The following is a 14,266-nucleotide window of genomic DNA, read 5'->3' as shown; positions in this document are numbered from 1 at the left end:
CGATTTTCTAATATGGTCGAAATATGTGAGACTATGGGAAGATGGAAGATTTGTTGCGTAACTTCCCAATATCCCACATAGGAAAATAAAATAAAATAAAAAGTGGAGGCATTGGCTCCTACTATCCTTTGGATCTTGTTTTAAAACACTTTTTTTTTTTTCTCGGTAACTAGAGATGATGAAATTGAGATTTGATGAATTATTGTGAAGTGAGTTTTACAATTTTATCGGTGCAAAAATTGTAATAAATATATTGGTAAATTATTCCGTTTTGATATCACAAACAATTGAACGACGAAGACAATATATATCAAACCGACACAAGAGTTTTCTTTAACTAAATTTGGTGATATATATCAAGTTCACATAAGCGTTGATTTAGTGCAAACCACTATTACATCAAATAAGGTGGACATACAATTTGCTGCGTAAAATGACCGTCTCACTTAAAAGCTCGAACTGTTAGAAAAATATCGTCATTAATTTATATCCGCAAACGGAAGTTCCAAGATCATTAAAAACAATTATACCAAATACTTATTTTAATTCAGATTTTTAATATTTTCAAACCATCAAACATCTCTCGAACCCACCTATACAAAGTTTTAAGTTCTCTCTTCTCCACATATTTCAGCCAACTCTCCACGTAAACAAGCATATTGATAATGCTAATTTAGTCTACCAAATAGTTCTTGGGGGCTGATGAATAGCACCTAAATTAAATTTCACCAGAGAGTCTGAGACACCATGGTAAAGAAATGTCACCGATTAAGGCTTCAGCGGCTAAGCCAACTATATGTAAACGCAGAGTTTATCCACACAACCCTTAAATTAAAGCTGCAGGCAAATTATCTGTTTTCATAATGGAAACTTCTAGGAACAACTATCTCGGGAAAAAGCCTGTTCATCTCAGTAGAGAACTTCAAAGCCAAACCCGCCTTACCCACCCTCTCTAAGCTGAAAACCAGTGCACGATAAATATATATTGAAGGAAAGATTCGTTTAACTTTCATGTCATAAAAAGCTTTCAAGGCATCTTCAATGTTTCCTGATCTCCCTAAGCTCTCGATCAAGGCTTTGAAGGTCAACAGATCTGGCTGAATTCCTCTGTCACTCATCTCCTTGTAGTACACCAAACACAAATCGAACCTACCCATCTTCCTCAAGCTGTTTAATATAGTATTGTATGTTACAACATCAGGAATAAGATCAATTGCTGTCATTGAAGCAAATTCATGTAGCATGTCTTCCAATCGACCACAGCGGCCCAAAATTGCCAAAATAGTGTTATAAGTAACCAAGTTCGGTTTGCTTTTTGAACTCTTGAGGTGATCAAATACCAACAAGGCACTGTCAACATGACCACATTTGGCCAGCCCAAAGATAATCCTGTTCAAAACTACGTCAATTCTTGGTAATCCCAATCCACAAATGTCTTTGATAAAATTCAATAACATTGCAGGATTTCTGGGTTTTCCAAAAGCTCTCCCAACTATAATGTATGAAGTCAATCCTATGGACGTACAAGAAACTAGAAGATCCTTGAAGACTTGAGCGAGCATATCGAAATCGTTCTTAATATCAGCAGCTTCCAAAATGCAATTATAAGGACTAGGGCCAAAGAAGATGTTCTTACCATTTAAACTTCGCAGCAGCCTGGCAGCAACCTGAAGACCTCCTGCGGCACAAAGTTGCCGTACATAATCTACGCAGACTTCTTCTCTAGAAACATTCGGGCCCACGTCCGGAAAAAGAATACGATTCAGGATTTCATCGGATGTCTTCTCTTCTATAAGAACTTTTTTGGGCATAGATGTTTGGTTTACTATTGAATTACTCGCTGAAGCAAATGACGAAACTGTGCGCAATCTAACTGGGATGTAGTATTTTACAAAACTACGCGCTCGAAACAAAGGCATGGGTGGATTATGAGAAAACAGGAAGGCTTCACAGTGAGAGTAGTCTTCAGGCAAGGTCCTTCAACTCACAGCGCTCGATAGCAGCAACTACCCTGGAGAAAATTTCTCTACTTTAATACTTCATGCATCCCAATAGCGCCGGAACACAGCGTTGCAACTTCCAATCAGGCGGTTCTCGGAGCAGTTGGGATGGACCGGGATTGCCAGAGGCCCTTCCTTTCAATTTCAATGAACCAACCGGTGGGTGGCGATAGAAATTGAAGGGAGAGCTGAGCAATGGTCCCCGCTCCGAGCTCCGAGTGTGCTTCAACTTTCGACTAGGGCGGTGCGTGTCTTTGGGAAGGTACGGCCCAACCTGAAGGTGTTGGCCCAGCTTTAATTTACATATTTTGCCCAACTAATAAGTCTTGAATTACTTGAATGCTAAGGGTCGGCATCGAAATTTAAGAATTTTGAATTTTTTATTTTGATTTTTTAAAAATATATTTGATCAAATTTAATTTTAAATTCATATGTTTTATTTTTAATTTATAATCAATTCAAATTTAGAATTAATCAAATTCAAGTTGAATACAAATAAATTAAATTGGATAATATTTTATAGTAAATGCCTGCAAATTCTCGTATCATAGAAAAAAATTACTTAATTTATTCTGGTTACATGTTTCATTTACAAGGGGATAAGAAGTACTCAATTTATTCCGGCTATGTTTCATTTACTAACAGGATAAGAAGTATAATTAGTAAATAAATAAAATATTTAAATAAAAATAATTATTATATAATAAAAATAATTTAAGATTAAAATTAAAATAAATAATTAATTTAATTATAATTAAAATTTAAAAAATTATAAATTAAAATATTTAAAATGAAATTAAAGTATATAATTTTAAAAATAAAAAAATAAAAGTAACAGAATAAATTGAACAAATACAAATAGAAATGTGAACATGGTAAATGAGACAAAAATAATAACAATAATAATTAAATGTCAAATGGTGTATTTGTTTTGTGAGATAGTTAAAAAAGAAATTCTTATGAAATATAAAAAATATAAAAATAATGAAAATTACATTTTTTTAAAAAAAAAATATATATTGAAAGAAAATTAAAAAGAACAAAAGCCAAAGTTCAATTCCACTCCAGGTGAATCATCATACCTAACTATAAAGCCTACAAAACTACAAAACTACAAAACTAGTATATTTGTGTGGGGATTTGAATATTGAATTTAGAATTTGAATTATAAAAATTTTAAATTTAAATAATTGTTTAAAATTTTGATGAAAAATAATGAGATTATCTTTTTTATCGGTAATACAAAACGAACTTATAAAATCAAATCTAAATAATGTAATAGAATAAAATCAAATTTAAAATTGAATATATAAAATATTTCAATGTTTGATAAAAAAAAAATAATATAGACGCAAAAAACGCAAATAAAAATAACGGTTATAATGGAACTGATAACGACATGACTCTCTATCGGAGCCGAAACAAATAAATCGCAAACACCATACAAATGGTACGCAGACAAGTAGCGGTCATATGGCAAATCATAGACAAATTTCAAACAATAGACAAGTAATGGAGGGAGAAATGGCAAATCGCACATGCTTTGAGTCGGAGTTGATCGCAGACAAGAATCTAATGAAATCAGAGTCAAACGCAAACAGATTACATTGCAGATATTGGACAAATCACAAACAGAAAACAGATCGCAAGCATCGAACAGATTGTAGAATAGATCGTAGACATCAGACATATTGCATAATAGATCGCAAACATCAGACAGATCACATCGCAAAAATAGAAAATATCACATCATAGACACCAGACAGATCAGAGAGATCGCAAAACAAATCGAATAACACAACCGGTACGATTCGCAAAAACAAAATCAACTTCCATCACAAAACCGACCACATGACAGCGCAGGAAATTAAACCAGGAGGCGGCCGCCGGAAAACGACGGCCGGAGGTAGCCCCAAGCGTCCGCACACGAGGCTGGAAGAGCGGCGACGAAAAAGCTCTTCCGCCGCGATTTGAGTGGCGGCTCCACGTGCGGAGGTTGGCAACAAATTTTCAGTGGCTGACCGGCGACGACGAGGAGTTTACAACAGCGGCAGCAGTTTCGACCGGCGAGCAACGGGTGGCGGTGTCGATATGCGAGTAGCGGGTGGCGACGAACAGTGGCGGCGGCGGCTAAGGTTTCTATTTTGGAAAGACGAGCTAGCAAACAGACACAAATTTCAGAGACAAATTTACACATGCAGGATTTCAAAATCACAAGAACTTCGGGTACAATCCAAGTTGAATATACTCGAAAAAACGTGGGTTGATAGATTATATCTACAATATGAGAAAAATTGGCTCTAATATCACGTTAAAAATTTCGGGAAAATAATAAGATTGTTTTTGATCATGAAAAGAAAGAGGCCTATATATAGACAATAAAAAATGGACTCAACTGAAATCTAAGTAATGATAAGACCAAATGTAAATATAAATCTAAAACCGAATATCTAAAATATTTCTACATAGATGTATAATGTAATACTCCTTCCATCCATTTTTACATTTTGATCTGCATCGTAACAAAGTATTTATATTACACGTATCATTACATTTAATCTTTTTATCTTTATTTTTTTACCTTTATTTATATTACATCCTAAAAATTTCGTGTAAAAAGCAAACGGATAGATATATGGGACGAAAGAATATATATAGTTACTAATATAATATTTTGAATGCATATTAATTTTTCGTATGATATTAAAATTAAAAAATAAATATTAATTTGATATTTTTTGAAAAAAAAAAAAAAGAATAAAAAGATTTGGTAAAATTTGATTAAGAGAAAAAAACACGATCATCTTTCAAGTTATAATATTTGACTAAACTCTAATCCTGTGTTGATTCCAATCATACGTTACACTAACCTGAAATATATGAAATGCTGTATCGATGAATTGAAGATGCTAAAGTACGCCTTTAGATGAAAATATCCTCTTAACAAAATCTTAATAACCACGACGATCTATTAGGCAGCGCTGTGCTGCAGCAACTACAATCAATATGTCCTATTAAAAGGCCGGAATCCAGCTGCACTCCACGGACAAATCTTCAAGGCTAACTGTAAAACCTACAAAATTAGCATGTTCTTCAAACAGAAACGCCTGAAACTAAATGGGGATTCACCCAAAACAGAATGATGATATGATGTCACAGGTCAATTCTTTTAATCACTCAAACATGCAAGCCATTCCCATTACAGTAAACGCTACTGACTAACTTCGTCGCCTTTTCATACAATTGCGACTTTGTTGTTGAGGAAGCACTGCTCGTTTTGCGTGCCTTTGTTGAACCTTTCTTCAACAGCGCATCCAACTGGCCACAGGCTGCTGCCACAAGCCCTGTTCAAGAATGCATATGAATAAGACCGTGTATCTAGAGAACGCATGAAGAAATTTAGATTGCTTTTGTGGAATTACAAGAGAGCACTATGAACAAAACGGAGTAACAGAAGTGTAGATGGAACTTCAGAAGAAGAGATATGATGTACCCAAAAAAAGAGCAGAAGGTTTCCCTGGTCTTGATTTGAACTCTGGGTGAAATTGAACGCCAACAAAATATGGGTGATTAGGCAGTTCCACGATCTGTAAGAGCAAGTTGATAATTACTATAAAGCAATAAAATTCAAAAAGAACATCAGACTTGGAAAGACAACATAATATAACAATAAAGAACTACCTCCATTCGGTGACCACTTTCATCTTTTCCAGGAAAAGAGAGTCCTGCATCTTCAAGTTGTGGAACCATATCAGGATTTACCTAGGTAAGATCAAGCAAAAACAAGTTCAATATAAAACTTTCAAATACATCAGGAAGACACAGATTTCAAGGACATGAGTTATTGTAACGAGGGGTTTTGTACACCTCGTATCTATGTCGATGTCTCTCATCAATAAAACTCCGATGATCATATCTGTCACCCAAAAAAAAGGATTTGAGCTTTTAGATAATGATGGCCTGAGTGTCCAGATACCAACTGCATTCTTTCTTGCAAATTACTTAGTGTGGACAAGGAAACCAAGAAATTATTTTCCTGATACCAACAAATACGCACATAAACCAAATCAAGAGTGTAAAAATGTTGTTGAATGGGTACCAGAAACTAAGACCTGATCGTTCAATTAAGTTAGTCATGTAGAGGCCTGAAACTACATTTGTACAAGAATTTTGTCAAAATCACATGAGCTCATGAGCGCTAAATTCAAAATGAGGCGGGTGATATTCACTTCAGTATTTTAGGCTACTGTACATAAAATCACATCATTCTGCAAAAACTTCAGTCAGTACCAATTAAGAAATGCAATATCATTTCTTCTTGACTTCTGGTAAGATTCATGTGTGCATTGTGAGTTCTCTTCCCCCCCCCCCCCCCCCCCCAACACACACACATACAAATATCTTTTTCTTGCTAAAGAAGTGTTTAAGATTTATTTGAGCTCTGTGGTATCCTCTTGTACCAAAATAGTTATTTGTAATGAACATCCTTTGTATGTGTGGATACACTTCACTCTGCAGTAATTCTAGTAGCTTTCTTCGACTCCACAATTATAGTGTTACACTGATTAGTTTACATTCCACATAACTTCATTAGTTTAGAAAATGAAATGATTTGTCAATCACATACAATGTTTCTTGAACCTTTAGTGATGAGGATATACATCCTGCTATGCTACTAGAGTTCAGAAAAGGTTCTGATGCTAATTTACAGTCTTAAGATAATCATGTAGCAATTGAAAAGATCCTTAAACAGCACTTGAGTGAATGTTGCTAATAGAATTCACAATGTGTTTTACATGTCAAACCCAAATAAAGGAATCTCTGTAATTGGCTTTGTAATTTCTCCATTGAAAGAATAAATAATTTTCCATAATTTTTAAGATATTGTGCACATATGGACTCCAGGAATTTCAGAACCTTTACAGTTACCCTTTATGACTGGAAAGTAAAGACAAGAAGACTCACAGTTTAGCCGATTTACTTGAGGTTCCATGCAAGTAGGTCCTCCTTGATCCAAGACGCATAGTACCTCCCATTTGGGTTTTTGAACCCTGGTAGTTGCATACCAACATTAAACCAGGTAATAAAATTTATTAAAATTTGATATATCAATAAAATATGACCACCTCTGGCATCAAAATAACACAAGGGCTCTTAGTGTTTGAATCAAATTCGGTGCTATTTGCATTCTGTAGTCCAAGGATGGAACGTGCAAACTCAATGACAGCAATTTGCATCCCTAGGCATATCCCAAGATATGGAATTCTCTTCTCACGGGCATACTTTGCAGCCAGAATCTTACCCTCTATTCCTCTGTCACCAAAACCTCCAGGAACTAGTATGGCATCTGCTCCCTAGAAACAAAGAATCTTTAAGATGAGCCAAAGAAGGACTAACATAGAGAGGGCCATAGTTCTACATGCAACCAAGAACCAGTGCAGAATAGTTTGTCTTAAAGCTAGAACTGGAACTAAAACTGCAGATCGGTCCTCATGTAATAGGACATGTACCACCAAATCACATGCTTGATCAACTTTAAAATATGTATACTTTAAAATCTTATTCACAAAATTAATAATATAATGTAAATATGCTTTGTATAAGTTATTCCTCAATTATTCAACCAAGCATATTATAAAAAAATTATTTATCTTCTTATTTTTTCATGTATGGATTTTCTCTACATCTAACCGTATCTCTGCATTACTCTAAAGTTCAATTTTGTTTTTTTATGAGAGTATAAATACAGAAACCTGAAGAGCCAAAACTAATGAAGCTAGAATTGGAATAAGACCGGATCTACTGAAATAAAAGGCGTGGATTCTATAACACAAACTAGAACTCTCTCTTTGAGGTCTGTATACCCTTTTTCCCTTTCCTCCAAAACCTAAAACAATAGTCCCAAAACCATGAAAAAAGTAAGGTATGCAAACCTCCAGCAACTTCCAAGCACTTCTATGAGAGTTGGGATTCTGCACGTATCATCAGCCGAGGATGTGAGATGATAATCTACAAGGTGTTTGATAGATAATTATATCAAGAAACTAACCTCTTCCGCAGTTGCATCTTCAAGATCAGTAGCAGGAACCCAGTCTACACATAATTTTCGATGACACTCAACAGAAGCGTGCAAAAGAGCCTGCAATATGATATAGGTAGCCATTCAAATGGGTCAACTGAATTCCCTCACTTTCTCATTTTTTAAAAAATTATAGACCAACAAGTGTTCCAAAACACAGCTGACAAACTCCTCATATTATTTACCATGTTAAGTTTTATGTTCCTATCAGAATTAGATAGCAAGAGCAGATATACTTACTATACTCACGTAGGTTGTTAGATAAGTATATTCTAAGAATGGATCTAGTATCCCGTGGAACTTCACTGATCACCTGATTCTGGACAAGGTAGTCTAATCATCGAGTAAAGCATGAGAGGCAATCAGCATCAAAGTGACACATATTTGAAAAAAAACATAGATGATAAGCAATTCCTTAGGGCCTCAATGAGATGCAAAAGAACTAGCTAGGAGTGGATGAGAGACCATGCACACTACACAAATCAGTTTTCTCGTAAGATCTGGAAAATATGTCCACTCTCCAATGTATAAGGTTGGTATTTCAATATTGCAGTGATTTGAAAATGATGATACGTGGGAATTCAAAGATGTTTTTAACTTCCTGAGAACCTTTTGAATATTTTTCAAGAATCTGCTGGCCTCAATTATTGTAAAATATACAATTTTCCACTTTTTTAAAATTATGCATTTTCATAACAGCTTCATTAAGCAGGATAGGACACCAAACAAGCAGTATTATAGATGTGTCCAGCATATATATGAACCACTCATTTCAAAACTGAACAGAATATGAATGAAATTAGCTCACTTTTAACACAGACAAATAAGAATCTGCAAGGCCAGTGTACTTTCCAACCATGGCAATTCTAACCTGTGGTAAGACGAAAAGTCTCAACATCGCACAAGAGATATAAATTCAATTTCATTAAAGAAGAAAAAAGGAAAAGTAAAAAGAACCTACGGGTTCACTGAGAAGATCGCAGAGATCTGCTCTAGAAGTCCATTCACCAAGTACAGGTTCCCTTATATAACTACAAATAATATAATCAAATATTGATTTCAAATGAAGACAAGATTTCGTTGAAAGAGGGAATAAAGAACATGAAAATTCTAATTCTAATTTAAATGAAACTATATTGGAAGCGCAACAGTTGCTTGACAAACCCAGTGAGGTTCAGGACCTTCAAAATTGCCTCATGAGCATTCTGGTCCTGCATGCATATATAAAAGATGAGATGTTTGCTTTCTACTGAAGCAAAAAGTGAAGTCACCATCAAGCGAAGGTGTATTACTACTTACTCGCAAAAGTAAAGGTACACGCCATATGTTGGAAACATCACAAAGCGTTATAATATTCTCTATCTGGGAGACATGAAAATTATCCATGAATGAACATATGAAGCAGGCACCTGGATCAGTTGAAATACAGAAGATATTGCAATGTGCTACTAGATGTGATACCGGAACATGGCAAAAACGGGAAAGCTTTTCTTTAACATTTCCATCAAGTTCCTGCAGAATGAACTGCAATTTTAACAGGGTTCAACAGCCTATGATGGGAAATAAATGTGAAGGATTCTTCCCGCTCGAATAGATAATCAATTCACTAAACTAGACATAGCTTGTGCAAGCACTTCTAAAGCTTGTTTAGGCTCAGTTGAGCTAATTACACACACACAGATATAGACACAGAGAGAGAGAGAGAGAGAGAGAGAGAGAGAGAGAGAGAGAGACCATTGTGCTCCGGCATGCTAAAATATTCGGAGATAGTCCCAAGCTTCTCAATCCCCTAACGCTATGTTGAGTTGGCTTTGTTTTCTGCAATATTCAAAGTGATGACAGATTCACGTCTCACAAAATTTATAATTAAACAATGCTGCAATATTTCCAGAAAACAGGTTACCTGCTCTCCAACAGCAGCTAGAACAGGCACCAAACTGACATGGATCAGGCAAAAATTTCCTGGGCCTGAGAAGATATAGGGCTTAGCTGCTATAACAAACTAAGGTTTATTTTTTACAAAAAGTTCATAAGCAGTTCTTTGTTTAGTGCATATTTCAGCGAGCATGAAAAAGACAGATACAGCATACCTACACGATACGAAAATTGCCCGAGAGCCTCAATAAAGGGCATTGATTCAATATCTCCTGCATCAATAAATAAACTTCCATCAACCAAATCTGCTATATCGTTAGGCTAAATAAATTAACAGAAGTGCCAGTTCACCAATAGTTCCTCCCAATTCTATGACACAAATATCAGCAGGACCCTCTTTCCCATCCACTGGTATCGCAGCAGCATGCTCAATCCATTCTTGAATGGCATCAGTTATATGAGGTACAACCTGAATACGTGAAGTACAAATTGGAATTGTGAAATATCATGGATGCTAAAACAAAGGATCGGGATAAGTCAGAGTAACACACCTGCACTGTTTGTCCCAAATAATCTCCCTTCCTCTCCTTGTCAATAACAGACTGAATTCCTCGCAAGCATCTAATCAAGTTATGTCTGGCTAAGATGGTAATGATATTCTAAAGCAATTTAAAAACACAACCACACTTGCCTGATAAATTTTTCCAGTAGTTATGTTATTATCCCGTGTCAATTTTATATCCAGAAATCGCTCATAGTTTCCGAGATCCAGATCCGCCTTTAAAGAATAAGAAGAAAAAGAAAACACACACATTTAAGTGATTTTATGTCATGGGGAAAAATCAAATGTTCCACCACCAATAACAGAAATCCCAAGAAGCTTCGGATGCATAAATACATCCAACAAGAACAAATAATGCCGAAGAATTTCAAAAGCTATCAGCATCGAATCATATAGACATTTTCAAATCTCCATTTGACGCTAACACGAGAATAACCAAGAAAAAGAATAAGAGCATTTCGTGTTCAATACGCATCCATGATATCATCAACCAAGGTTCAGAAAAACGAATACGTCGGGACCATTGCCCACAACCAGTTTGGTCTAATACACAATGTTAAGCATGCTGACAAATTTCAAGTATATGAGACTCTCTAACCTCTCCACCATCGTCTAGAACGAACACTTCTCCGTGTTCGAAGGGAGACATCGTTCCAGCATCAGTGTTCAAGTAAGGATCTGAACATAAAAAGAATACATACAATAACAATGATCAGTTCCTTCTTTGAAAGAAAAAAATCGAGTCTGTACGGGGACAAATCGAGACAACACATCGCCAGAAAGCAATGAAGAGAACAGTAGACAATGGAGATAACAAGAAGAACAGAAACCTAAAAGAATGAAATGTGGAGGAACTTCGATACTGGTGCTAAACAAGTACAAGAAAGAATTTTGAGTTACGAAAAAGGACCCGAGTTAATTGATTTCTCCCATGAAACTCAAAATGAGAAAGACAGGAGAATGTCGTTCGATTAGTCGACCGTACTGTTGAAGTTTAGATTTTGAACACCAAAAGATTGATAAAATGGCCTGTGGAGGCCATGAAACCCGTTGCTGCTTTCGTTTCCCTTCTTTTTCGACAAAGGCTAATTAGAAAGAACCCAAGGAATGAATATAACAAAATAACATTTTTAGCTGTTTGTTTCTTCACTTCTCTGGCAGTTATAAGTATGAGAAGAAGAACCAGTGTTTGTGTGTTGTGAATTGATAAATGGGGGGGGGGGGAGGGAAGTTGGAAGATATAGCCAACCGATCTTGATGGAAGTAACCCGAAGTCCGGAGGCCTTGAGGATAAGACCAATACTGCTGGCGGTGACCCCTTTACCCAGACCGCTCACTACTCCTCCAGTCACCAATACATACTTCATTTTTTGCGAGTGAATCATGCACAGAGAGAATCAATCTATCAGAAAGTGTTATCGTGAAAATCCGATAGATTCCCAAAACGTAGGACAGGGATAATTTAGAGAAAATAGGGAAGAATGGACAACTCAATATGCAGTAGAGAGGATCAGCGTAGGGCGGGGGAGGACGAGAAGGAATTGGATTATGAGTAGAGAAAGACCAGTGGCGGCTTTATAAATAGGCAGGAGAGTCAGAGGAGGAGTTTGAGGAAGAGAAGGAAAAAACCATAATAAAGGTTAAAACCCCACACTCTTTCCAAGAACCAAGTTACAATAATACTCCCTTCCATAAAAAATAAAAAAATAGTAGTACGCTCCATTTGATCCAATACAAATTAAAAAATAAAATAAAATTAAACAAAATTTATATAAAAAAAAAGTAAAAAATAATATTTTTTTCTCAAAAATAAATAAATTTAAATTTAAATGACAATAGAAAAATAAATTTAAATTTAAATCCTAAAAAATAATTAATATCAAGGCAAAAAAAAAAAAAACTCTGTTGATTTGTAAATTGCTAAAAAAAACATTTTTATTATTTTTTATTTTGCTTTTACAAATCTATAGATTTGGTAATAAGTCATAACTAGTTTTATTAATATACAAAGTAATATGCAATTTAAACATTTTGTTATGATTTCAATTTTTATTAAGTATTAATAAAAGTATTGTTTTACCAGATTATCCGAAAACGATGTTTCAAATTAAAAAATAATAATAATAATAGAAAATTTTGCAAATAAAATATATTTTTTAAAATTTTTTATCTAATAATAATTTTAACCAAGCTGCGCTGATTAAAATTTAGTACTATTAGTGTTGGAGTCCAAGATGACCAGATCCACCACTGCCCACTGTTGCCCATAAATCTTGGGAGTTTCATTTTTTTAAAAAAAAAACTATCCACTCACACATACATATATTTCATACCTTCAAACCATGTGATCTACAAAGATTTGGCTTTCAAAATTATAAACAACGAACTTAACCATCTGTGTGTTTGTTCGGGGCATTGGATTTTAATTCTACTATTCATCCCATTTTTTTCCTCCAAAAATATCAAATCGAGCACTTATTTTTTATTTTTTATATTATACTAAAAATTAATTTTACATTCAAAACATAACATCAACACCTATTTATATCACATCATACAACTATTCAAATTCAAAATTTTTACTATTCAAATCCCCACTTAAAATCCAAACCCCAAACAAACACACCCTAATGTAGAACACCAAGCAACCAACAAGGGCTCGACGCCCGCCCATCTAGCCAGGTACACCATCCATACACATTCTATTGATTGAGGCTTTAGCGGGATGTTTGACTAACTGAATCTAAGAAAGAACTAATAAAAGAGCCACAGATTAAGGCCTGGCTACCTCATTAATTATTCCCTTCCCTTTCCTTCCCTTACCTGCTTGCTTGCTTGCTGTACATACATTTTTCGTTCTTCCATGCAATGCAAGTACATATCTCATTTCGCTCTTGTTTGTTAGATTGGGTTAGTTTTCTGTATTTATTGGAGCAATTAATATATGTATATATATATATATATATATATACTAGCTCAACCTTAAAATAAGGCACATTCGACTGAGAGGAGTGGCTTGCCCAAAAACTATTGTTGCTTTACTAAAGTTGTCGGTAACATGAATTGAGATACTTATGGAGTGCATCCAAAGATTCTAGCAAAAAAGGAGCTAAAAAAAGAACAGTTAATCACGGTCATTCCATAACCCCACGTAAATGGCTTTAGGAAATAACATTTGGTCTTCTATTTCTTATCAAGTACTCCTTGTAGGGGTTAATTGATTTTGCAACGTCCAGAAACAAATGCAATCAAGAAGCAATAAACTATATGCTTCGAAATTGTTTGAATATTTACAGAAAATATAAATTGAATGATTATACCTGATCTTTGTTAAATTGTAAGAGAAAATTTAAATAGTAGAACTTTCTATTTATTTCAGTTCTTGTATAAAAATATTTCAATTTTTCTTGCAAAATACTTATCAAATGTGACATTCTAGATTTACACATTGAATACGATCAATATCATAAAAAAATAAATAAATAAAAAAAAAAAATTGAATGAGCTAGGGTTGGGCAAAGTTTGAAGGAAAGTATATTCCTTTGATCTTCATGGCTTTCGGAAATTTCAACAAAGAAAAAAAAATTAAATAATAATAATAATAATAATAATAATAATAATAATAATAATAAGAAGGATAATGATGTGGTCAAGTTCCAAAGGATAAAGTGTCCGAATTAATCCTTAGCATATAAGAAAAGCCATCCACCAATTCCACCCATCCCCCCCCCCCCCCCCCCCCCCCCCCCC

At 34.8% G+C, this 14,266-nt stretch overlaps 2 protein-coding genes across 3 annotated transcripts; both read right to left on the bottom strand.

Moving 5' to 3' along the window:
* Positions 1 to 751: 751 nt before the first annotated feature.
* Positions 752 to 2,283, bottom strand: LOC127247097 (pentatricopeptide repeat-containing protein At1g11900-like). Its single transcript, XM_051268805.1, has one exon. The coding sequence runs from the start codon at positions 1,917 to 1,919 to the stop codon at positions 849 to 851; it is 1,071 nt and encodes a 356-aa protein (XP_051124762.1). The 5' UTR covers positions 1,920 to 2,283; the 3' UTR covers positions 752 to 848.
* Positions 2,284 to 4,896: 2,613 nt separating this feature from the next.
* On the bottom strand, positions 4,897 to 12,116 carry LOC127247684 (uncharacterized). Of its 2 annotated transcripts, none has more exons than XM_051269650.1 (21): positions 11,766 to 12,116; positions 11,115 to 11,194; positions 10,646 to 10,732; positions 10,506 to 10,556; positions 10,306 to 10,423; positions 10,170 to 10,226; positions 9,983 to 10,047; positions 9,814 to 9,897; positions 9,541 to 9,603; positions 9,379 to 9,441; positions 9,244 to 9,290; positions 9,041 to 9,110; positions 8,888 to 8,950; positions 8,050 to 8,139; positions 7,934 to 7,972; positions 7,127 to 7,354; positions 6,966 to 7,051; positions 5,868 to 5,916; positions 5,682 to 5,762; positions 5,494 to 5,587; positions 4,897 to 5,344 (listed from the first exon to the last, which is right to left on the bottom strand). In XM_051269650.1, exons 1-21 carry the CDS (start codon positions 11,899 to 11,901, stop codon positions 5,178 to 5,180), a joined length of 1,818 nt encoding a protein of 605 aa, XP_051125607.1. In that variant the 5' UTR covers positions 11,902 to 12,116; the 3' UTR covers positions 4,897 to 5,177. The 2 variants fall into 2 exon arrangements, with proteins under 2 accessions (XP_051125607.1, XP_051125608.1); XM_051269651.1 differs by having other exon boundaries at positions 9,541 to 9,591.
* Between the last annotated feature and the right edge of the window lie 2,150 nt (positions 12,117 to 14,266).

Source organism: Andrographis paniculata, unplaced genomic scaffold, assembly GCF_009805555.1.
Source record: "Andrographis paniculata isolate CXL003 unplaced genomic scaffold, ASM980555v1 Contig32END, whole genome shotgun sequence".
NCBI classification, from domain to species: Eukaryota; Viridiplantae; Streptophyta; class Magnoliopsida; order Lamiales; family Acanthaceae; genus Andrographis; species Andrographis paniculata.
The sequence above is the reverse complement of the archived record's forward strand: the minus strand, read 5'-3'. Positions and strand labels throughout refer to the sequence as shown.

Bases quoted from the DNA above. Each gene is read 5' to 3' on its own strand.
- LOC127247097 (XM_051268805.1), bottom strand. From the start codon at position 1,919: ATGCCTTTGTTTCGAGCGCGTAGTTTTGTAAAATACTACATCCCAGTT.
- LOC127247684 (XM_051269650.1), bottom strand. From the start codon at position 11,901: ATGATTCACTCGCAAAAAATGAAGTATGTATTGGTGACTGGAGGAGTA. The intron at 11,195-11,765 runs GTTGGCTATATC...TTTTATGTTCAG, and splicing joins GGTTACTTCCATCAAGATCG to ATCCTTACTTGAACACTGAT. The intron at 8,140-8,887 runs GTGAGCTAATTT...ATCATATTGCAG, and splicing joins CTTATTTGTCTGTGTTAAAA to GCTCTTTTGCACGCTTCTGT.